General features: G+C 38.2%; 1 protein-coding gene across 1 annotated transcript in view; it reads right to left on the reverse strand.

Moving 5' to 3' along the window:
- Window positions 1–1,125: 1,125 nt before the first annotated feature.
- Window positions 1,126–26,670, reverse strand: part of LOC140150597 (nudC domain-containing protein 3-like) — a 40,906-nt gene continuing 15,361 nt past the window's right edge. Inside the window, exons 5-7 of the mRNA XM_072172647.1 lie at window positions 10,595–10,705; window positions 9,842–10,030; window positions 1,126–3,423 (exon numbers count right to left, since the gene is read on the reverse strand). Of these exons, the coding sequence (XP_072028748.1) occupies window positions 3,325–3,423; window positions 9,842–10,030; window positions 10,595–10,705 (399 nt within the window). The 3' untranslated portion in view covers window positions 1,126–3,324. The remainder of the gene's footprint in view (window positions 3,424–9,841; window positions 10,031–10,594; window positions 10,706–26,670) is intronic.

Below are 26,670 nucleotides of genomic sequence, written 5' to 3' on the forward strand. Positions count from 1 at the left end.
AAGTGGTGTCAAATGAAAGAGGAAAAAGTAAAAAATATAATAAAAATATTTCCCCACCCGGGAGTGACACTCATCATCAGACCCGGGTCATTATTCATATGAGAGAAAAAATTAATGATATTTAAAATAATTTCCCCACCGGGGTGACACTCCTCACAAGGCTTTTGAAAACATTGTACCATAGTCCGGCGCTTTACCAACTGAGCTAATGGGGTTGAGTTTTTTGAGACACAAATATAACTATGTGTATCGATGATTTACTCAAAGCCCTTTACACTTTTGTGGAGGGGGCTCTTCATGTTTTAAAAGCACTCGATAGTAAGCACATATGCTAACTATCGAGTTTTTACGGTATGCATGTATGAACAGGTATTGGGTGAAACCATACTTGTTATTATTATATGATTATTATTGTTTTTGAAATCATATATGAATAAATAATTGTGTGAAATATATCTGATTTGTCAAGACTATTATCATCCTGCATTAGATCTGAGCAATTGGGTAAATATTAAATATCCGCAAGTGACATCAGGAATCAATGATGAGAAAACAAAAGTTGCTGCAATCATTGCTACCATTGGACCAAGGTGTTACACAACGCTGAAAAATGTCACAGCACCAAAGAAGCTGAAAGAACTGAAATTGGTGAAATCTGTGAAGCCCTCAAGAACTACTACTACCACTCACTGAAACCAACCCTGGCCTGTTGCTACAGATTTGACAGAAGGAAGCAGCGGCAAGATGAAACCATTACTGATTTTCAGGCTGATTTACAGAGGATGGCGTAGAAATGTAATCTTGGGACGGCTAAAATTGGCGACATAGTTTTAAAAGCAACTTTTCAAGTACATTGCTATTTATTTGCCTTTTTTTCTTGGATGTGCTATTTCAGTTGAAATCCATAAACCCCCAATGGAAGACATGACCTTAATCTTTCACAAAGGAATTTCAAATGGGGTTACCTGAATGGGTTACTCCATTTGAAATCTACAACCCATGTGTGAGAGATTAAGGTCAAGTCTTCCATACGGGTTGTATGGATTTCAACCGGAATAGCCCAATAGTAGAATATCTTGAAATTTCACATGATGAAGCAAAAATGAGTACTTTGTTTTAAAAAAACGTTTAAAGGTAAAGCCACAGGAAGTAATTCTTTATAATATTGATCCAACTAACTGTCAGGATCAATAATCCCAATTTCAGTAAGATTTTCGGTACACTTTTAGCCTGTAAATATGGGAAAGAAAATTTATACAATGCTTTTCATTTAACAGATTATCCGTTCTAAAGGATCACATTGAATACTTAAAATGAAAGAAAAAGAATGTTACATTATGAGGGTTTGATGCAAGAAAGCCCTCTCTGCAATAGCTGCCTTATAAAAAAAATTGTGGATTTCTGCATTCTATCTTGAACATTTATGTGATGCGATCAAGCAAAATCAGTCGGAACTCGGAAATATTGATTTTGAGATATAGCCACACAAAGGAAATATTTCCTTTTGTTTCCTGTTGTTTTGGAAACTCTTTAATTGCTCACATCTTTGGAACTGGTTGTTCAATTTCAATGGGGTTTTCTGCAAAATGCAGCTTTGTAAATGCTTTTACTATCCTATAAGAAACTGAAAATTTAATATTTCCGAGTTCCGACTGATTTTGCTTGATCGCATCACATATGACACCTGCAGATAGGTCTTTCTTACACCACACCCTTTTGATTTGTTGATGGAATGTACAAGAATTGTACTAATTATTAACATAAATCAACTACGTGATATCATATGTACTTAAATCAACCTACATGTACTCACTCTTTACAGCCCAGAGTCAGATCCATCTTCATACCAATGCTTATCTTATATGTACCTTGGCTTTATTCACCTGCACAGGTGCTTTGGAACAACATGGTCGTTTCATACATGTAAGATGCCTAAAGGGGTATTTCGTGATTTTAGTGCCATCTTTTGGGAATGGTTCAATAGACAGCCACAAGATTTCCAAAATTTCAAATTCAAATTAGCCGATATCTCTGTCAAGCGACCGAATCTGCAAGTAAGTTTATGCACACATATATTATGTAGTCCTAAATTTCTGATAGAATAATTATATTTTTTTGAAGTTGGGAGGGGGCTGAGGCTGTGGATCACGAAGTGCCACTTGAAGATACATGGTAGCTATAATGCTATCAATAAAACATAGCTCTCTGATCAAGACACACGCCCTGTTAATGAGATACATATAGCCAGGGCTTTTATGTTCCCTTTGTGATGCTTCATAAGCACCTAACACATCTTTAACGCGTTATCGGCCAATCAGATGACCGGTCTGTTGTTACCGTTGTGAAACGACTAGAACTTCACTTTCGTGTTTAAGCTCTTAAACGGTAAACAAGGTCCAAACTTCTCTGGAAGCTAATGTAACTTCATACTTAAAACCCGATTTCCGATTTAAAAACATTGATGACATTTGAGCATTTCAGTATACATTTTTGCACTGTTCGTGTAAATTACATCACTACTTGATGATTGGTGATGATTGCAACCTCACTTGGCTGTTATAAATGAAGAGGTCAGATGCAAAAACTGATATATCCATTCTTCTCAATTTGCGATATAATCTAATGTAAAGTAAATATAATATGCGCTGTTTTTGATCAGATCCAAAAATTTACTGTGGAATTTCTAAAGTAGCTGTGTCAATTTGGAGCTAGTTACAGGGCATATGTTGGTGGCTTTAACTCAAAAGTAGAAGAAAATGCTGTTTATCAGTTTTTGAATCAGAACTCTTAGGTACAGGCCTTGCAAACAGTGAAGCAAAATATAATTTCAGAAATCATCAAGTTCTGCTGTGTTTTTATTAGCATACTAAACTGCATTATGAATACCATACAGCAGCGGTCCCAACCTGTTTTTTTTGTAAAGCGACTTCATTTCTTGAAAGTGGCACCATGGGAAAAATACATCACACATCCCATCTTACTCCTGCATATGTAATCTTGCCAGACTCCCACTTGGTATCAAAACCAACTGGCTGGGAATCACTGCCATACAGCGTGAGTCTTCTGCTCCGAGGCCCTCTCCAAATCCGCCAGCCTTTGTTCACCCGTAATCGTTTTCTAACCCAATGCATATTTTAACTTAATTCACCACTCGCTAACATGGCTAACAAGCCTTCACTTAAATTAACATCGAAGTGGCTATCAAGTTTTCTTCACATTGTATTGATAATAACATTGCCTACATCACCTTGCAAAGCAGTGCACACAACTGCTTACTGATACCTGCAGAAAATGCAATGTCTTTTTCCGGCGCATTGGCTCTCGTCATCCTGTGCTGATGTTGAACTTGGTCGGATCAAATTCTGCCCCCCTGAATGGTGACCCTTCCGCATTCCAGGCCTTCTTCAACATATCTTGTGTTTCCTGGAAAAAGTAGCACATCAAAACAACACAATAAATATGTGTGTTTTTATATGTATTTTTATAGCACTAACTTGGCAATATTAAGTGATATTCTTTTATATTTGTTCTTAAATGTGTGAGAAAAACATTGATTTGATTCAAAGGGAGTCTCCGGCAATCATAACATTATGCCTTATACAAGTATATTAGAAAAATAATTATCAAGTACGAATCACATGGTTTAATTCAAAACAAACTCATATTGAACATAAAAAGTCAACTCTCAGCACGCGATATTCAAAATTCCTGCGCCAAAATTGTCTTAAGTGCAATGACGTAATGGTTGTTTGTGCTCAATTGTCGTCATTGATTACTGAGACATTGTTACACTTGACAATTTCGGCGCCCGGGAATTTTGAATATTGCGTTTTTATTCGTTTTTATGGTCAATAAGAGTTTGTTTTAAATAAAACTATGTGATACATGCTTGACAATTATTTTTCTTACATACCGTATTGTTTGTAATAAACGCCCCGGGGGCGTTGCATTTTTTCAAAAGGGGGGCGTTTATTGGAAGTGAATTGTCAGTGAAAAAAGCTTTAAAATCATTTTCAATTTCCCGATGGTGCTCCTATTAAAAGGAGGGATTCACACTATACATGATGGAAAATGATATTTTCGTGGGGAATACAACAAAATTACACCTGTAAGTGCATGGAATTAGTGAAATTCTACCATAATTAGGCAGTGAAATGGATGGGAATTGAGTCATAATAGGTTTTGTCCATTCAATTTAGCGATCGTGACTGACATGACTGATGCAAGTTTTAAGCTTACCTACACGATATGTCATGGAAATGTTCGCATTTTTGTAAATTTTTCACAGAAAAATTGGAGGGAGGGGGGCGTTTATTAGAGGGGGAGCGTTTATTACAAACAATACGGTATAAGGCATTATGTTGTGATTGCCATAGTAAAATTTCGGTCGATTCTTTGAAGTCCATACATGTAGGAATGATTTTTCCATAGCTGTTCTTGTTTATGAATGAAGTTTACACCCTCTGGTTTCCCCCCAGGGGGGTCACTCCCATTGTGGCCTGTACACCATCCGCGATAATCAACTTTTGAAAAGCACCCTAAACAAGGATTAAACCCTTGGCTAAAACGACACCCTAAACAGGGATTTCATTCCTAACATCAAATTTCATACCCTAAATTTCATTTCCGCGTATTTAGAAATTGCAATTTTGCTACCCTTTTTTTCAATTTTTCATGTTTTTGACACCCTAAACGCGATACGCGCGTATCGTGCCTACCCACGAAAAACGACCCTTTTTACGCGTTTTCATTATAGCGGATGGTGTACAGGCCACAATGGGAGTGACCCCCCCGGGGGTTTCCCTAGTCCGAATAATCAGTCCCAGAACAAAATATTAATTTCTGACATGATCGTGTTCTGGGTCTGAACTGTTTCCATATGAAATCTTGATGGCAAATTGGACAAAAGAAGCACATGGTTCTACTTGACAGCTTTTTAATCACTATTCATGTTATGTGAATCACGCTATTGTGGACCATCCTTCTGATACTTGAGTGTTTGGACAAGCAGAACGGTCTTTTGTCTACCTCTCTGTTTGTAAACAGACGAGGAGGTCAAAATTGTCATCCTCGCCGAATAGGAAAGACAGCGTAATAGTATACTGCACTAGTCCGAATAATCAGACCCAGAACAAAATATTAATTTCTGACATGATCGTGTTCTGGGTCTGAACTGTTTCCATATGAAATCTTGATGGCAAATTGGACAAAAGAAGCACATGGTTCTACTTGACAGCTTTTAATCCCTATTCATGTTACGTGAATCACGCTATTGTGGACCATCCTTCTGATACTTGAGTGTTTGGACAAGCGGAACGGTCTTTTGTCTACCTCTCTGTTTGAAAACAAACCAGGAGGTCGAAATCGTCCTCCTCGCCGAATACGAAAGTCAGCGTAATAGTACGGCACTGGTACGGCACTATGGTTTCCCTAATTGTGCAAGGTGATTCCCAATGCAAATCCAAATCAACGCAAAAAAGGTGGCAAATGTGTTGCAAAAAGTACATCTCGATTCCCAGGCGATTTACTTCAATGCAGTGGTAAAGGTAGTAGTAGAGGAATTCCATCTCTGTGAACCAAAACTTCTATTGTCCAGTCCTTAGCAACATGGATGTCACTTTAGTTACCATGCATCAGCAGTACTATGATTGCCCAAGTTAATATTTCAAACCTGGCCCCAGTGACTGGTCATGTCGTTTTTAAGATAGCATACATCAACCAAAGTCAAAAATGATGCTGAAATGGCCTATAGACCAAGGCCTATTTCCCGATGAAAATATGCTTTGAAATCTTGAGACAGTTTTCTGCAATGACTCTACAACGCACACCGACATCGCCTGGCTAATAATTATTTGGTGCAGCAGAGACATTAAAATGAATACACGGATCGATACACGTGAATTGCTATGCACGATTTTGATATCAGACGAAAATCTTCGGATACTGGGTTAGAAAATGATGAATATCTCCCGTAAATGATTTTTTTTCTAGAAACCAGATGTGGTCTCATACACTTGAAAATATATGTTGAACAGATATGATAGTCGTTAGCGTGCGCTTTGAAAATTGGCTGTGCGCTTTGAACTCAAAATTTTACCAAAACTTTTATATTGCGTTGGTCCTGTATGGACTACAGCGCGCAGCAGGCTATAGCGGCACTCACTCAAGTGGAGACAGTATAACCATTGACCGCAATGTCGTATACTAGCTTACTCACACAGCGAGAAATCAATTACCCGTCTATTGTCAGTAGCCTTAGTCAGGTCACTTCGCTAATTATGCATCTCATAAGGTCCGAATAAAATGGCCATGGATTCAACCTACCATGGCGATTTCTACCATGAAGATATCGGGGCGATGTCACTGTGCAACGTAATGTTCAAAGAAGGAGTGAATTCTGGCTGAGCTACTAATCCCCACTCACTCTAATCAAAACATGCATTAATGAGAGCACAAACACAAACAAGCTTTGAATACTATTGTATCACTGAACACTCATCAATTCGTTACACCCAAAACCCAGGTGTACAGAGCACTAGAAAAGCTATGGGGTCAGTCCATGTCAAAACAGACTGAGTGTACACCCACCCTCTTGGATTATGCTCTCCTTTGGCTCAGGGGTACCTTTCATGGACCCCTAGGTGAGGTCACAAGAAAAAATTCAAATTCAATTTCGTTTCCGAATGGCGGGCCATCTAACTTTTGCGACCTTGACCAAAATTGGGAATTTAAGGTGTCCAAATGACAAAGCGCTCTCTTTGAGAGGCATTTTCTTCTTAATTAAATCAGTTGTGACCCTCTTTTTGAATGTGGTCACTCACTGGCTGTGTCTGAAATGCCTAATGCCAAAAAAGATTGATTTGAATTTCGTTTGGGATTTCAGAGGGGTCAAAATCAGCACTTCATACTGTTCAATCAAATTATCTTTGATTTTGAAGGACCCATGATAATGCCACAGTGCACTTATAGGTCCTAATTATGTTCAGAATGGATTAACCATATGCCAATATCTATGAGCAATTCAAAAAAAGAGAAATTTCTAGACCCCTACAGAATTTTAGGCCCCCTAAAGTGGTTCAGCCACAAATGGCGCTTAAAATCGGCAAATTTTGACACCTAATAACTTTAGGTGTACACCAGATATGAATTTCTAGTCTTTTGCATCTGAAAGAATGTAGTCTTATGTTACTAGGAACATAAGATTTGTTTTGTATTTTTTGTGTTTTGATACTTTCAAAAGGTCGTTGACCTATGAACATTTTTAAATCATAAGCGCCTCCTGAAACGTCTGACACATAACAAACTATACATTTTGGAATCCTCATGACCATACGAGTAATTTGATATATTACTTGACATAATTGGGAGCATTCTGAAAATTTGACCCCATAACCTGTACTTTGCATGTGCATCGTTGCCAGGAAGTGCATTTTTGACCCCTTAAAAATCCATACAGAGGATTAGAAAGTAGTTTTTTCTTATTACTTGACTCAAGAGCAACTTGAAATATCAGGATAAATAATACAAATGGCTATAAAGTGATCAAAAATATAAAAAAATATCATACTAAAATTGGCATTTTGTACCGTATCCTGTATGCATGGTATGTTAGGCAAAAATGACTATTTTTGAAAGCGTCAACTTAATACTAAAACACAAAAATACAAAACAAATCTTATGTTCCTAGTAACATTAAACTACATTCTTTCAGATGCAAAAGACTAGAAATTCATATCTGGTGTACACCTAAAGTTATTAGGGGTCAAAATTTGCCGACTTTAAGTGCCATTTGTGGCTGAACCACTTTAGGGGTGGCCTAAAATTCTGTAGGGGTCTAGAAATTTCTCTTTTTTTAATTGCTCATAGACATTGGCATATGGTTAATCCATTCTGAACATAATTAGGACCTATAAGTGCACTGTGACATTATCATGGGTCCTTCAAAATCAAGATAATTTGATTGAACAGTACGGCGTGCTGATTTTGACCCCTCTGAAATCCCAACGAAATTCAAATCTATCTTTTTTGGCATTAGGTATTTCAGACACAGCCAGTGAGTGACCACATTCAAAAAGAGGATCACAACTGATTCAATTAAGAAGAAAGTGCCCCTCAAAGAGAGCACTTTGTCATTTGGACCCTTAAATTCACAATTTTGGTCGAGGTCGCCAAACTTTGATTGCCCGCCATTCAAAACGAAATGGAATTTGAATTTTTTCTTGTGACCTCACCTAGGGATCCATGAAAGGTACCCTGAGCCAAAGGAGAGCAAAATCCAAGAGGGTGGGTGTACACTCAATCTGTTTCGACATGGACTGACCCTATGAAAAGATCCTAACAAAAAGGATTGAACACCCAAACCTTTTCAATCACTGGTATTACCCTAGACCCTCCCTCGGGTCCGTGGAGAACGACTGGTAATGTAGATTACATAGCATTAAAAATCAACCCAATACACGGACCCTCCCAGTCTGTAGGCAATTTGACTTCCAGCTCCCACAAACTGCTGGAAGTTCACTTTTACGGATTTGGAGTCACGCAATCTTTCTATATACCACGTCCATGTTTTCACTACATTAACGTTTGTGTAAGTGACTAAACAACGATATTGTATCCGACCAATCAACGCAGCTTGGCAGCGCGGGATATTTGAAAAGGCTTCCTAGCTAAATAATGTGCAAACATTTGCAAACCGCACGCGATAATGTACGCAATATGGACAATAGGCCTAAGTCCGAGTCGAGTGGTTGCCTTTGCCTTTATTATTGCGCTGCACCATGGGTCTATCAGACGCGTGCCACTTGAGCTCAATACCTCTCAGTTGTTGACAAGTGTCCCATCCGATCTTAAGTCCACATCCCGCGCATAGCTTTGTGCTACCATATTTGAATTGAAACTGGGCGGGCTTTCGTAATTGACATCGAATCACCGTGCTTCGTTGAACGAATATTTGGAAGTGAGATCTCTAACAGATTGGACCAGTCTCGGAATCAGCGCTCAATGGACTTTCGCGTTCACTTATAATACGAGTATATTTCTATATTGCTGCATAGTTGACTGTGGCGGGTGTAATTAGTGGCGCCGATTTGTGGATGAAGAGGAATGGGTTTTGGCATTGAAGAAAATAAGGGGGTGGGGGGAGTTGGCATTTTTTTTCATAGGGCATTACGTAATTATTTATTGTTACATTATCCAGAGATGGAACCCGAACCGAGACTGGGGCCAGTCTAGTATTACCCAACCATCAATACTAATACAGGGTGAATGACCAAAAAGGACAGTGACTACACTGGACCTGGGTGACCTATTATAACCTTTGGGTTACAACAACAAATGCTTTTAAAAAGACATGGTGATGTGCAGGAATAACAAACATAATAAAATGCCAAATCAACTACAGGCCTACTATTCTAATGTGACAATATAAAGGCCATGAAAGCATTTTATATGAAAATACATGTTTCAAAAATGTTGTCAAAATATAATTGTAAAATATTTTTTTTAATTGTTAACATTGTTCGTTTTATGCAAATCCAAGAAAAATGTTTTAAAAATTTATATATTACCTGAAATTTAAATTGTTTTGTGTTTCCTGGGTAGTTCAAAGTAAAGAATGTTTACTTTCTGTATTTTGTTAGTACAGCTAGATGGCCATCAGCCTGACGCCAGTCGAGTGTTTGAACGTAGCAATTTTGTTAACCTGGGTGTACATGCAAGGAGTGCGCAACTTGCCAGTGCTTGCGCACAAACTCATTCCATACGCTATCGCTATCACAATCCGCACTTAATGTTGACCCCCATGAACAACATCCTACCATCTATAGCATGGGAAAATACATACCAGTTCTTTGCTTGATGGTTTTCCGTGTCTTTTCTGCTCAAAATCATACATGACTCTCCTATAGTCGCTCTGTGATTCCTCATCCATTTCATGTATGTGCTGAGTGTTGTCTATGCTCTTGCTGTCTATATCTGGCTCACCCTCTATAGCATGTTTCCACCATGTTTCTGTCCTTTTCTCCAAATTAATCTACAAAGAGAATAAATGTGCAGGTCTCAAAATTTTAATATGCTTCTCTCAAATTCATGCCAAATTAACAAACTTTATGCATACGTATGTGAAATATATTTGCCAACCACTTGTATCAGATAGCCTGACCCATGTGTACTACTAACTTGCTGACGACATTCTGAAAGCTTCACAAGATCTAAGTTCCACCATAAGACTTGCATTCAGCAATGAATGTTAATATCTTCACAAGCATTGAAACATACTTTATTTTAAGGCTGATATGAATCAAAAGCAATTTGAAAACAATTACATTGCACAAAAAAATAATATCAGCTTTATCTTTGATTTTTATGGAAGAAGGTTAAGGGATCAGATAGCAACGTTTGCACAGTATATTTTGTGGGAGCTGAGAGCACATCAGACATATCGAATTGCATCCTGAATATGAGGAAGGCCCTTTTTTTTTTTTGAAATTGGCGATATTAAACACATTTTATGTCAAATTATTTGATATGTCTGATGTGCTCCCATGTCCCATAAAAAATACTGTGCAAATGTTGCTATCCGAGCCTTTAAGCACACCTGCACATATTTGCCTGGGTCCAGACTCCACATAGATTCTTCGGTGTTAATTCTACTATTCACTTTTGCTTCTAATAATACAGTAGGTCCTCCTGGGTCTTTGGTTGCCACCTGCAAAATATCGAGACAAAGGAGTGAGAAGAGAGATGGGTTTTTTTAATGTCAAGACATATCAAAATAAACAGCTTTTTCATTACGGTAAAGCTGATGGGTTGATGCCTACAATCAAGGAAAAAAGTCCTTGGAACGCTTGGCACACTCTGTCGAAATTCCGTGCAGAATTTCTTATGTTCATGGAAATGACCTATATTGTGGTTGGGAAGAAACATGACACCTACAACAATGATTTACCCTTCCCCTCTCCCCATCAAGCAATGTTGGAACACATTGGGGAACCGCTGAAGACATTGGCATTTCTCAACATTGCACGGGGGAGAGGGGTGACAGGTTTCCGTTATTCACACGCAAGCGTTCCAAGGCTTTTTTCCTTGATTGTCTCTACCGAATGCAAAATATTTCATCTAAATTGCGTTTTTGTCTCATAACTCAAAAACGGAATGTCGTATGAGCTTCAAATTGCACACGATTTGAGAGTGCATTATATGCTTTGTAATCATAATAAAATTGTTGATAAAGAATTTGGTTTATTTAGGAGTGGTCATTGGAAACATCCCCTATGCTAAATTACTCACGTTTCTTAATCATGGCTCTAAAATGTCGTTTTTGTCCATAACTCAAAAACAGAATGTTGTATGAGTTTCATATTGCACCAGATTTGAGAGTAGATAATATCCTTTTGAATCATAATAAAATTGTTGATAAAAATGTTGGGTTATTCAGGGAGTGGTCACTGAAAACACCTCCTATGCTAAATTACACAAGTTTCAGTAATTATGCCCTCTACTGTAGTCAAATTTCGTTTTTGTCTTTTGTACTCAAAAACACTACAAATACAGTTTTTACAATATCACAATGTTTTGTAGCATGTTTCCAAAATATTTTCAATGTTATTAAAACTTCAAACATTTTGTACCCTTTATGATATAACCCAACATGTAAATGTTTTGTCTAAAACTTGTGTTTGCTGAGTATAGGCATATATAAATGTTTTCTGGAAAACTTGTGTATGCTGAGTATAGGCATATCCGAGCGAATCACAAATATTATGATGTAACAATTTGAAACAACTCATTTCTGAATATTATTTCTATTAAGACACGCTTTTGCGATGAGAAAAACAAGAAAAAAAACACACAATTGAATATACTTTTTTAAAAAAAGACCACCACTGGGACTCGAACCATTCACATCGGTCAATAGTCAAAAGGTTATCAGTCTGAGGACTAATCCGCTACACCACGCTGCCATTTCGCAATCGAAGTAACAAGTTTTGTTCTTTTATAGTAGTCAGGTATCGGGGAAAGTGTAAACTTGTATATAGTGCTTGCACGAAAGGTCATGAGTTCAAATCATCCTCCAGACACGCTCCATAAGATATGCTAATGCATGGAGTACAAAGAATTACTTTGATCAAAACCAGTTAAACAGGTGATTGGTATTATACTCCGTGCATTTGCATGTCCTCTAGAGCGTGTCTTTAGGATGGTTTGAACTTTGTGATCTTCCATGCAAGCACCCTATAGTAGAAACCTCAAAATGTATCAGTTTACCATAATGACAAAATGGTCCAAAATCGACATTTTATGTTTTTAGGCCGCATCTCACGAAGCGTCACGTTCGTTTACATTTGCTATACAGTTAGCAGCCTGCACAACCGATTCTTTTGTTTGGCAAGGCTCACTCAGTCATTTAATGAGGCAATACAAACGATCAAATTTGGTGTTGAAATCAGCTAAATTTTTAGTTACACCTTTTCGATGTAAAATTAATTTTCTCGGCCAAATGAAAAGCAATCATTTTCATTTTTTCAGTAAATGTCAGGAAAAATTGTAGTGCTTGATACTGTATTTTTTTTTCAAATTCTAGTGTTAAACTTAGGTGTGAAATTTAGTCATTTAGTGTAAGATTTTCGATTTTGATAGGCTTAAACTCTGTCCATGAGCCTTTTTTGGATCAACCTTTTAGCTTTTCAAAGTAAGATAGTTCGCTAATGAAGGATTTTTCCCAACTTTCTAACGCACATCACCGTGAGCGATATATCATAGTTTTGTCAGAATTTGCGTTTTCATTTCACTATTTTAACTGCCGGCTGGCCATTTTTCAAAATCAACGAGTGAAATCTAAGGCTAACTAATACTAGCATTGTGGATCGATATCCCTGGGTTTAATAGGAATACCGGCATGGCTACAGTGTTGCTAGAACTTCAATATAGCAAAGAAATTCCCAGGTCTATAGCGCTTCTTCTGATCATGTTTAACCAGAACACTCAATTGGGGATTTGGGCTACCAAATCGCTGGTCGGGCAATTTGCTTTCAATGGAAAATTGACCTGGATAAACAACAAAGGAAATATCGACTATTTCTGTTGGTTGCTCTCGAGATAAAAGTACTGAGTTAGACATTTTCCGAGTATGAAGGGAAAAAGGGTAAAATAAAAACGGAAATTCTAACAAAACTATAATATATAGACCCACACGATGTGCTTTACAGAGGTGGGAAATATCTTTCTTTAGCAAACTATATTAGTTTGAGACGCTAAAAATGAATTCGTAAAAGCTCAAGGCGTATGAACTGAAGGCCTATAAAAATCAAAATATCACACTAAAAAACACAATTTGATGCTTAATTTTAACACCAGAATTTAAAAAAAAATGTATATCCAAGCACCAAGTTTTTAACTGACATTACTGAAGAAAAAAAATATTGCTTTATATTTGACCGAGAAAATTAATTTCATAGCAAAAAGGTGTATCTCTGAATTGTGCTGATTTTAACATGTATCGATCGACTTTCAGCGCGACTAAGCATTTCTAAAGAATCGGTTGTGCAGGCTGCTAACTGTATACCAATTGAAAATGTTTTATTGCAAAAGGAATGAAACATTCGTTTCATATATAAAATTTGTTAACAGTTAAGTTTACCAATTTGAATTGAAATAAATACGCATAAACAACTCATTTCTGAATATTATTTATATCAAAATACGCTTTGCGATGAGAAAAAAAAAAAACAAGAAAAGAAAAAAGAAAAAACAACAATTGAATATACTTTTAAAAAGACCACCAATGGGACTCGAACCACATCGGTCAATAGTCAAAAGGTTATCAGTCTGAGGACTAATCCGCTTGTTTGTGGCCATTTTGAATTGAAAGAACAAGTTGTATATATTATTTCAATTCAAAATGGTAAAGTGTTAACAAATTTTATATAAGAGATCAAGGTGTCATTCCCATTTGCATTAAAATTTCAATTGGTATAGCAAATGTAAACGAACGTGACGCTTCATGAGATGCGTCAAAACATAAAATGTCGATTTTGGACCATTTTGTCATTATGGTTAACTGATACACTTTGCCATTTCTACTATACAAGTTTACACTTTCCCGATACCTGACTACTATAAAAGAACAAAACTTGTTACTTCAATTGTGCAATGGCAGCGTATGAAAGCGGATTAGTCCTCCGACTGTTAACCTTTTGGCTATTGACTGATGTGCATGGTTCGAGTCCCAATGGTGGTCTATATTTTTCTAAAAGTGTATTAAATTGTTGTTTCTTTTTTCTTTTATTTTGTTCTCATCGCAAAAGCGTATTTTGTTATAAAATATTCAGAAATGAGTTGTTTCAAATTGTTACATCATAATCTTTCTGATTCGCTTCGGATGTGCCTATACTCAGCAAACACAGGTTTTAGAGAAAACATACATTTTACACGTTAGGTTATATCATAAAGGGTACATAACGTTTTAATAACATTCAAAAAAAACATTTTGGAAAACATGCTGCAAAACATTATGATATTGTACGAAAAATGCATTTGTAGTGTTTTTGAGTTATGAGACAAAAACGAAAACTGACTCAGTATCATACAGAAGAGGGCCATAATTACAAAACTTGTGTCATTTAGCATAGGAGGTGTTGTCAGTGACCACTCCCTAAATAACTCAACATTTTTATCAACAATTTTATTATGATTCAAAAGGATATTATCTACTCTCTAATCGTGTGCAATATGAAGCTCATACAACATTCTGTTTTTGAGTTATGGACAAAATCGACATTTTAGAGCCATAATTATGAAAAGTGTGTAATTTAGCATATGGGTTTTTTTCAGTGACCACTCCTTAAATAGACCAAATTCTTTATCAACAATTTTATTATGATTGCAAAGCATATAATCCCCTCTCAAATCGTGTGCAATATGAAGCTCATACAACATTCTGTTTTTGAGTTATGGACAAAAACGACATTTTAGAGCAGTTTAGAGCCATAATTATGAAACGTGTGTAATTTAGCATATGGGGTGTTTTCGGTGACCATTCCCTAAATAAACCAAATTTGTTATCAACAATTTTATTATGATTGCAAAGCATATAATCCACTCTCAAATCGTGTGAAATTTGAAGCTCATACGACATTCCGTTTTTTGAGTTATGAGACAAAAAACGAAATTTAGATGAAATATTTTGCATTCGGTAGAGACAATCAAGGAAAAAAGTCCTTGAACGCTTACACACTCTGTCGAAATTCGTGCAGAATTTCTTATGTTCATGGAAATGACCTATATTGTGTTTGGGAAGAAACATGACATCTACAATTATCATTTGCCCTTGGCGACACCGCATCAGCCAATGGTGGAGCACGTTGGGGAACCGCTGAAGACATTGGCATTTCTCAACATTGCACGGGGAGAGGGGGTGACAGGTTTCCGTTATTCACACGCAAGCGTTCCAAGACTTTTTTCCTTGATTGTAGATAGATGTTAACCTCCTTATTGAAGCTGGCCCATTTCACAATTCCTGGAATGCGAGGTTGGAGCGCATTCCATGTGCGGGCTGTAGATGGATTGAAGGACCGTTAATTACTATCAAGGTTAGATCTTGGAATTTGAACTGCAAGATCGTGAGATCTAATGGAGCAGCAAAGATGAAGGCCAGTCTTGGCTGGTCAGGAACAGCCCTGTACATAGCGACCAAATCGGTCACAAATTTTGAGTAAGCTTGAAAATTCGTTCCGACTTCCGATAATCCAATTTCCCGAAGCATGATTTACACCTGCAGTCGCAAATGCGACCAATTTTTTACCAATGCGGTCATGTTTCCAAGCAATACTACACTGATCATTATGAAAGCTTAACAAGAGCACCAATGGCGCTGTGGCTCTACGCTTTTTTTGTGGGAAAGCAATTGTTCTTGGAGTCGAATGCGCAACAGGTTGGTAGGTCGGTCAATTTTTTTAAACCTTCAGTTTGAAAAAATTCCCCACAAATATTCAATACGGTCCTTGAAACTCGATGCGGTGGTCAATCTTCCTCCTCCGCATTATTATTTTTTGCCGCATTACTATTAGTTGCAAAATCTGAAAATAATTCATTATTGTGCAAATTACTACTGAACCAGCAAGAATAATTTGTTCTGCAACATTTTAAAATCCCCTTTTTTTAGTATTTGAAGCTTTCAACAACTATAGAAAGCCTTGGCAACTATTAGAATTCATCTAAATTGACCTCAGACGACCCCGAAATGACCTCCCAAAAATTTTGCTCTAAATGGTGACCTCAGATGACCCCGAAATGACCTTCTAAAAATTTGACTTCAAATGTTGACTGTACCCACCAAGTTTCATGCCCATGCGACAGTTTTTAGTAATTTGACCTCAGGTGACCCCTGGCTGACTCCGAAATGAGCTTCCAAAATTTGGTTCTAAATGTTGACTGTACCCACCAAGTTTCATGCTAATTTGACTTCAGATGACCCCTGGATGACCTCTGGTGACCGTGACCCACTATCCAATACAAACTTGTTCTGTGCGACCCTACAAAATTAGGCTCCAAATGTTGGCCGTGCCCACCAATGCCCATACGACATTTTTAGCAATTTTACCTCAGATGACCCCTGGGTGACACCGGTTGACCCTGAAATGACCTTCCAAAATTTGACTCCAAATGTTGACTGTACCCACCAAGTTTCATGCCCATATGACAGTTTTTGCTAATTTGACCTCAGATGACCCTGGATGACCTCAGGTGACCTTGACCTACTAACCAATACAAACTTGTTCTGCCTGGGGTCAAGATGCACCCACCAAGTTCGAGGAACATGCGACCCCACAAAATTTGGCTCCAAATGTTGACTGTATCCAGTTTCATGTTCATACAACAGTTTTTTGGTAATATGACCTCGGATTACCCCTGGGTGACCCCAAAATGACCTTCCCAAAATGTTGATTCCAAATGTTGACTGTACCCACCAAGTTTCATGTCCATACGACAGTTTTTAGTAATTTGACCTCAGGTGACCCCGGATGACCTCAAAATGACCTTCCCAAAATTTGACTCCAAATGTTGACTGTACCCACCTAGTTTCATGCCCATACGACAATTTTTAGTATCTTCCCAAAATTTGACTTTAAATGTTGACTGTACCCACCAAGTTTCATGCCCATACGAGTTTTTAGTAATTTGACCTCAGATGACCCCTGGGGGACCCCGGATGACCTTCCCGAAATTTGACTCCAAATGTTGACTGTACCCACAGTTTCATGCCCCTACAACAGTTTTTGCAAATTTGACCTCAGATGACCCCTGGATGACCTCAGGTGACCTTGACCCACTAACCAATACAAACTTATGCTGGGGTCAAGATGCACCTAGTACCAGGGATCTATACGATGATTTTGTTTTTGGGTGGATCACCGCGATAGGCATTTTACACATAAAATACACATAACCCACACACAACGCAATTGAATAACAGACCGGTACTGCACAGTGCCGCTGGTTACCAGTTGTTCTCATTTATGTAATCAGCAATTGGAGCCTACAAAATGTGGTGCATTTATAGTGTACGGTACTATTATGTGATATCGAATTGACACAAATTTTACGGTAACAAAATCAGTCATACCCAGAAAGGATAAAATTCAATTGAGAAAATATTGTATGTGTGACTTGTTGTACTAAAGATGCATCCACCCACCAAGTTTGAGGAACATGCTTCCCCTACTATGCTAGTGCTCTGACGATAACACTCCGATCGCCATGCAATCTAAGTTTTGTAGGCCAGTGGGACAACGGAATCACTACGTGAACGAGCTACTACTACACTAGTCTCTGAGAGAAGAGGCAGACACAGACAAACAAACAGATTCTAGTGAATAAATAGTGATGATCAGTTGTAGCAACTACAAATTTCGAACGCTTGTCAGGGGTCAAACCCCTCCATTTATATTTCCCCACACTTTTTAGACAGACACCCTTTTTATCAAAATTGAACCCCCACCCTTATGTAGTGTTTGTGACCAAAGCTTACAGCATTACTTTATCAAATTCGGAAGACTGAACAGCGTCGCTATCGCCGTTTTATACAGTCACTTCCGGGTCCATTTTATCACTATCTGCGCCATCAATCCATTTCAGAATCCAAATTGATGCAGAATTTATCCTCATCTATCAAACACTCATGATTTTCTTATTCATCTGAAACATTTGCGACATAATATTGGCAAAACTGCAATCATCTTTCGAAAAGATACGACTTTAGATTGTTTACAGCATTACTTTATCAAATTCGAAAGACTGAACATCGGCGTTTCATACAGTCACTTCCGGGTCCATTTTATCATTATCTGCGCCATCAATCCATTTCAGAATCCGAATTGATGCAGAATTTATCCTCATCTATCAAACACTCATGATTTTCAGATTCATCTGAAACATTTGCGACATATTAAATGTTGGCAAAACTGCATCACTGCAACTGCATCGAAAAGATACGACTTTAGATTGTTTATCATAAAGTAACACATGGGCAAATGGGCAAAAGGCTGAGATACCTGTGAGATCCTGAATACATGAATACGTCAGTCTATACTCTCTACACGGCCACTGTGGTTCGGATCGCTCCACTTCTAGTGTGAGCGAGCGGGCCAAAGCGGCTGATGTAGAGACTGAAAATTATATTCATTCATAAAACTCACGGCGCGTCGATTCTACTACAGGTGACGTCGTATGAATTGAAAACATCAGCAAATTAATTTTTGACATTTTCTTTCCAGATTTATGAAGAAAATATGAATGTTTTTCAACAGATCATCAAATTACTTTATTATATTTTTTTTTCAATTGGTAGCGTTACCCCTACGCTTTATAATTATATATTGCTCACACGCTTTTTAGAAACCCACCCTATATTCCGCAAAATTGTAATTTTTACAGATTTTCAGAATTCCCAACCCACGCTGTAGAAAGCGTGCCAGACAAACAATGATAATGAATAGCCAGATGTGACCTTCGCTGTCGAGACGTTGTTTTCAGGGTTGTCAAACCCGCGATTTGGTAACCCAATTAGGCGACTTTTGAAGATTTTCCCCAGGACAATTTCCTGCCCCATAGAATACAAAGGGTAAAGAAAAAAATTGGGCGACTTTTCGATTATTTGACCTGCGATTCGGGCTGAATTTTTTTGGCAACCCTGGTTATTTAGCGTTCATTTAATTAAATTACTACGCCGCTGGTCTCTAAATATTTTGAAGTGTTGTCCCATGGTAACAAAACTCCCGAGAACTCAATAAACAATCTGGACAAAGGAATCATCCAATCACGTTTCTATCCATGTGAGATCACCGCAAAATTTCATGATAAAAGGTCACTTTCCCAAAGAAAAATAGTGCAATCCGTCAATTCCCGCCATGATCTCACAACTTAAATTACTCAGACCAAAATAATCTCTAGCGCATACAGGGAACCAAGCAAAACGGCAGTTTGAATTTGACCTCAGATGACCCCCTGGGTGACCCTGGATAACTCCAGAATGCCTTTCCAACAAAAATTTGGCTCCAAATGTTGACTGTTCCGACCTTGTTTCATGCCCATACAACAGTTTGAATTTATTTGACCTCAGATGACCCCGGATGAGCCCAAAATGCCTTTCCAAAAATTTGGCTCCAAATGTTGACTGTACCCCCCAAGTTTCATGCACATATGAGCTTTTAGTAATTTGACCTCAGATGACCCCTGGATGACCCCAAAATGACCTTCCAAAATTTGGTTCTAAATGTTGACTGTACCCACCAAGTTTCATGCCCATACGACAGTTTTGCTAATTTGACTTCAGATGACCCTGGATGACCTCTGGTGACCGTGACCCACTAACCAATACAAAGTTGTTCTGTGCGACCCCACAAAATTAGGCTCCAAATGTTGGCCGTACCCACCAATGCCCATACAACATTTTTAGCAATTTTACCTCAGATGACCCCTGGGTGACACCGGTTGACCCTGAAATGACCTTCCAAAATTTGACTCCAGATGTTGACTGTACCCACCAAGTTTCATGCCCATATGACAGTTTTTGCTAATTTGACCTCAGATGACCCTGGATGACCTCAGGTGACCTTGACCAACTATACCAATACAAACTTGGTCTCCCACCGCTGTTCTCACCAAGTAACTGAGTTCACGCGTGACGTCATATCCGCTTATTATTTTCCCGCCGCAAACTGATTGTTATTTTTTTGCTAAAAGTGCCGCACAGTCATAGCAGGGCGATCGGATCATAACTCATAACAGGAATTACGCCTCGAGATTGCGCTTTTACCGTCTATATATTTTTTATCAATAACAATGTTGATTTAATTATTGAAGTTTGGTGGCTTTATATTTTTTTACTTAATAAACTTTCTGATATCTAATATTCTTCTTTAAAAGAAGAATTTTGTTGATTTTTTTGATATTTTTACACAAAACCACAATATTTATCGCTTTATATTTATCATTGGCGTGGTTTAGCCGAAAGAAATTTTGACGTTTTTATTAAAAACACCCTTTTAACTTCACTGTACAGTTTACAAAACCCCGGTAGCAGATTTTATTTTCTTGCACGAATCGTAGATCCTTAGGCCTCATAAGTCACAATGCACGCAATGTACACTGTTTAACCCCGCACGTTCATGCCTAAAAAAGCTAAACCTACCGTCATCACTGATCCCAGTATTTATTATTGATTGTTTTTATTATTGTTGATGCTACATGCTAGCCATGCACGTACTTGACGAGTTATGAACCACATCTGGGAGTGCGGGTGCAGCCGAATACCCGGCCCTGCAGCCAATCAGAAGATTCTCTGTCTGGCCCGATGTTGCAAACCTCAGACTAGACTCGCACATGTGTATTTTTTGCAAAATGCAACGTGACCGTACGGGAATGATCACAACGCAATAACACGCTAACGCTTTTTGCTTTTGGGAGTTTGCTATGACAGAAAAGCTGAACCATGAAACACATTTTTGCAGTAAACATGCTCTTTATCAAGTGGAACTCTTAAATGAAAAGTTTGTTTGCCAACTGCTTTCTTGGAAAGATCGCGGAAAGTCAAGAAGTATAAATTCATTGCATGAATGGATTCCAGTGCAGTGCATGATCGGGATATAGGCCTATAAAAAGCGGTGGATTTTAACTGTGGAATATTATTTATCTAGATAGGCATATGAATAAGCAGTTTTCCAATCAAGTGAAGTAATATTATTTGAAATACCCGGGGGAAATACCATGGTCACATTTTGATCATTCTATTGTAGGCCTACCTCTGAATGAGGATATGCAAGCCTCACGGAAGTAAACCTAGACTTGTTTTCTTATCTTTGTTCATGACTTTGTTTTGACTCAATCGGGTCATGGATGACAATGCATGATGGTTTGTTTGATTGTGACAATGGTAGGCCTAAGTAGAAAATACTTTTTGGAGCTGTCATTGTTTCATTGTTGTTTTCTTTCTTATGTTTTGGCTTGACCTCCTTAATTACTAATTAGGATCTAGGCCTAAGAATTTGCAACTGGTAGCATCTTTTTTTTTTTAATTTTTTTTTCGCCTAGGCATGCTAGGCCTAAAGTCATCATGCCATGCATGCGGATGTCATAATTTTCGGCATGATGATGCCTGGCGGTGTTCAATCAAAAAGTTATTTAACATCTTCCGAAGCCTGTGATAAAACTGTACGATACCGATATTTGAAAAGGAGTTTGGTCATTTAACAAAACTGATTTTTTTTGGGCACAGGCCTAATCATGATAATAATGTTTACACATGTCCGAAGTAGGCCTAAACAGCTAAATTGGATTCAGAATAATCCATAATTTTAAAACAAAGCAATCCGGGAAAGCAATGCTTAAATCCATCATGCGTGACCATACATGATAGTTTAACATGTTTAAGGCCGTAAAAAATAATGTTTTGGTTCTCGTCCAGAGGAAGTTCATGAATATATTTTTTTTTAATGTGAGATTCTGAGGGCTAACCCCCCTATAGAGTAGACCTACCACAAAAAGTATAATTGTAAGTGATCCGTGTTCTCTATAATAGGCCTTAACTTATTTTTATGCATAGTTTTCTTAAAGTATCCCAAAGTCTAAAAATTGGTGAAAAATCTAAAAACAAACTCTGACAAATCCCAGAAATTGAGGAGGGAGGGACGAGGACCAAAACAAAATAATTATTATAGGGTCTAAGCAGCCAAGATAGAAAGTCAGTTTTCATTCGTTTGATCTCATTTATTGGGTTAAAATGACCAGAAAACTTTCCTGACAGTTTTTTCGGGGTCCAAAAGGCAACTTAAAAGGGAAAAAAAAAGAGGCTCTCGTCCAGAAGATTTTAACAAATTAATGACTGAGGGAGAGAGGTTTTCAGGTATGGTGTCTTTAATGTAAAATTCCTGAGCACGTTTAAGTGGCCCAGCCAGGCGGGGTGAGGGGGAAGCTTCATCCTGTCCCTCTGGGATACTAGCTGTCCTGGTATTTAAAAAAGTAAAGCATTACCCATTTTTGACCATGTTCACAAAGTTTGCCCCCTTGAAAGTTGCCTCCCCACCTCCTGCACACCCTCTGAAAAGTGTTGGCTACGCCACTGGTGTACCTTTTTGCTGTTTTATTCGGTTTTTGCCAACCCTTTTCATTTCAAAAATACTAAATCACAATTTGAATGACCTGTCCTTCACTTTTTTAAACCAATTTACAAACAATTTTAATTTTTTCGTAGTGATCACTGAATGGGTCTTTAGTCTGCGTCTAGGGATACATCATGTAGGCCTACATGCAAAATGTCAATTAAATAGTATACCGTATAAACAAAACTGAATGCATCTTTACACTGCATATCGGGCTGCAAAGTGCATACACACATTGATATTGTTACATTTCACTATCATTTAATATAAAGACATAGGCCACACGAATATGCACGTATAGGCCTATACATCAGGGCACTATAACAATAACATGTAGGCCTAGGCCTATCGTCCAGGCTTTCTCAAAGTTTTTGCAATGTGTTTATGATAAACCAAGAACTTCTAAACATGTCTTTTCATTTATTCACTACAACAATTTCAGAAACAAAGTAAGGGGCTGGTTTTTTCTTCGTAAGAGGGAGGGGGGTCCCAAATATACTGGGGTAATATATTTTTGGAAAGAAAAATAGGTACGTGGGAAGTGGCGGCACAAGGAATTCCGGGGGCATGGGGGACAAAGTGAATGTCAGGGGGAAAATCGCCCAATTTAGCGCAAAATTGACACAAAAAGTGGACATTTACGTAATGTTGGGGTAGGCCTAATATAAAAGTGGGGAGGCGACAAACCGGGGGGACAAGAAAAATATTGGGAGAATACCCCTCCCCGTGAAGCGCCCCACTGGGGGGTTAAAATTGTTAATGACCAATAAAGTCACAACTGCGATGTTTATTATTCAAAAAGACTGATTTCAATACACTTTTAGCCTAAAGTTTAGGCCTATCGGTGGTGGGGGCGCGGGGTGGGGTCATAAAATTGTTGTTGCCGAAATAGGGGGGTCGCTATTTTATTGCTGCCGACTTTTTAATTTGTGACCCCCTCCAGCCCCCTAATGCCATATAAAATTAATGTCATGGTTCTCGTTCCCTCCCTCCTCAATTTATGGGATTTGTCAGAAGTTTATAGAATGTTCTAATTTTTTTAGACTTTGAAATACTTATAGGAAAAAGTTTATTAGGGAACATGAAATCATTTCCAAGACTTCTCATGGTAGGCATACTCTAGGGGGTTTATCCTTTCACATTTAAAAAAGGGGCCCCCTCCTTTCCTCTAGCACAGTTTGCAAAAAAACGAAACTACTAACAAAGCTAATTTTACATTGAAAAAAACCAACAAGTAGGCCTAGTAAGTATTTACACATTTGTATCTAGATAGGCCTACCTGTCATATGAATAATGGAATAAAAGTAAGTTTAGTGGGCCTAGATTTTTTTATATAAACGTTTGTTATTTTTTGTCTTGTAAACATGAGCGGAATAAAAAATGTAGACCCTAAAAGGGGAATCAAAAATATTTAGACCCTAAAAAAGGGATCAAACAATAATTTTTTTTGTGTCCCAAGCGCAAGTTTTTTCACCCAACCGCACCAAAGTATTTTATAAACACGCCCTAAATAACGCACTATTGTACACGCTCATTTGAGAACTTTAATAATCTGCTACCGTGATTTCAGCTTATAGATAAGCTTGTTTATATGTTATATTTTGATTTAATTCAAATAAATATGAAATGTAAACCCCGCAAGGTAGTAAAAACTTGGCCACAAAATCACTCCGTACGGCGACTACCGACTAACGTGTAGCGATCCTGTACATCGCGCAATGATGGATGCATGGACTTGGCGCAAATTAGACCGAGCATATTTACGAAATTTTATCCCTACAACGAAATTAAATACACCAATAGTTGCTCGAAATGTCTTCTTTTCAGCATACTGAATGAATTCTATCAATATGACGGAAACCCCAGCTTTGCAGCTTTTTTTTGTCTGCTCTCTTCGAGCTCTTAGGTTTATGGACATCGCCATGTTACACCGCGCCTCGTGATAGTAAAACGACTCATGCGTTTATAGATAAGTCTACGCCAGCGCTGTAACTGAATTGTCGCTACAGCGCGATATGAACAGCGGTGCTCCCTGGGGTCAAGATGCACCCACCAAGTTCAAGGAACATGCGACCCCACACAATTTGGCTCCAAATGTTGACTGTATCCAGTTTCATGTCCATACAAGTTTTTTAGTAATCTGACCTCAGATGACCCCTGGGTGACCCCAAAATGACCTTCCCAAAATTTGATTCCAAATGTTGACTGTACCCACCAAGTTTCATGTCCATACGACAGTTTTAAGTAATTTGACCTCAGATGACCCCTGATGACCCCAAAATGACCTTCCCAAAATTTGACTCCAAATGTTGACTGTACCCACCAAGTTTCATGCCCATACGACAGTTTTTAGTAATTTGACCTCAGACGACCTCTAGGTGACCCCGGATGACCTCAAAATGACCTTCCCAAAATTTGACTCCAAATGTTGACTGTACCCACCAAGTTTCATGCCCATACAACAGTTTTTAGTAATTTGACCTCAGATGACCTCTAGGTGACCCCGGATGACCTCAAAATGACCTTCCCAAAATTTGACTCCAAAGGTTGACTGTACCCACCAAGTTTCATGCCCATACGACAATTTTAGTACCTTCCCAAAATTTGACTTTAAATGTTTACTGTACCCACCAAGTTTCATGCTCATACGAAGTTTTTAGTAATTTGACCTCAGATGACCCCTGGGTGACCCCGGATGACCTTCCTAAAATTTGACTCCAAATGTTGACTGTACCCACCAAGTTTCGTGCGCCTTCGACAGTTTTTGCAAATTTGACCTCAGATGACCCTGGATGACCTCAGGTGACCTTGACCCACTAACCAATACAAACTTATGCTGGGGTCAAGATGCACCTAGTACAGGGATTTTGGGTGGATCACCGCATCAGTAGGCATTTTACACATAAAATACACGTAACCCACACACAATGCAATTGAATAACAGGCCGGTACTGCACAGTGCCGCTGGTTACCAGTTGTTCTCATTTATGTAATCAGCAATTGGAGCCTACAAAATGTGGTGCATTTATAGTGTACGGTACTAATATGTGATATCGGGAATTGATACAAATTTTACGGTAACAAAATCAGTCATACCCAGAAAGGATAAAATGGAATTGAGAAAATAATGTATGTGTGACTTGTTGTACTAAAATGCATCCACCCACCAAGTTTGAGGAACATGCTTCCCCTACTATGCTAGTCAGTGGTGCTCTGATGATATTAACACTCGATCGCCATGCAATCTACGCTTAGTAGGCCAGTGGGACAACAGAATCACTACTTGAACGAGCTACTACTACACTAGTCTCTGAGAAAAGAGGCAGACACAGACAAACATATTCTAGTGAATAAAATAGTATGATGATCAGTTGTAGCAACTACAAATTTCGAACGTTTGTCAGGGGGTCAAACCCCAACCATTTATATTTCCCCACACTTTTTAGACAGACACCCTTTTGATCAAAAATTGAACCCCCACACTTATGCAGTGTTTGTGACCAAAGCTTTATACAGCATTACTTTATCAAATTCGAAGACTGTGAACATCGGTAGCGACCGCCGCTTCATACAGTCACTTCCGGGTCCATTTTATCCACTATCTGCGCCATCAATCCATTTCAGAATCCGAATTGATGCAGAATTTATCCTCATCTATGAAACACTCATGATTTTCTTATTCATCTGAAACATTTGCGACATAATATTGGCAAAACAGCATCACTGCAATCATCTTTCAAAAAGATACGACTTTAGATTGTTTACAGCATTACTTTATCAAATTCGGAAGACTGAACATCAGCGCTACCGCCGTTTCATACAGTCACTTCCGGGTCTATTTTATCACTATCTGCGCCATCAATCCATTTCAGAATCCGAATTGATGCAGAATTTATCCTCATCTATCAAACACTCATGATTTTCTTATTCATCTGAAACATTTGCGACATAATATTGGCAAAACTGCATCACTGCAACTGCAATCATCTTTCGAAAAGATCCGACTTTAGATTGTTTA

Source organism: Amphiura filiformis, chromosome 4, assembly GCF_039555335.1.
Source record: "Amphiura filiformis chromosome 4, Afil_fr2py, whole genome shotgun sequence".
Taxonomy (NCBI): domain Eukaryota; kingdom Metazoa; phylum Echinodermata; class Ophiuroidea; order Amphilepidida; family Amphiuridae; genus Amphiura; species Amphiura filiformis.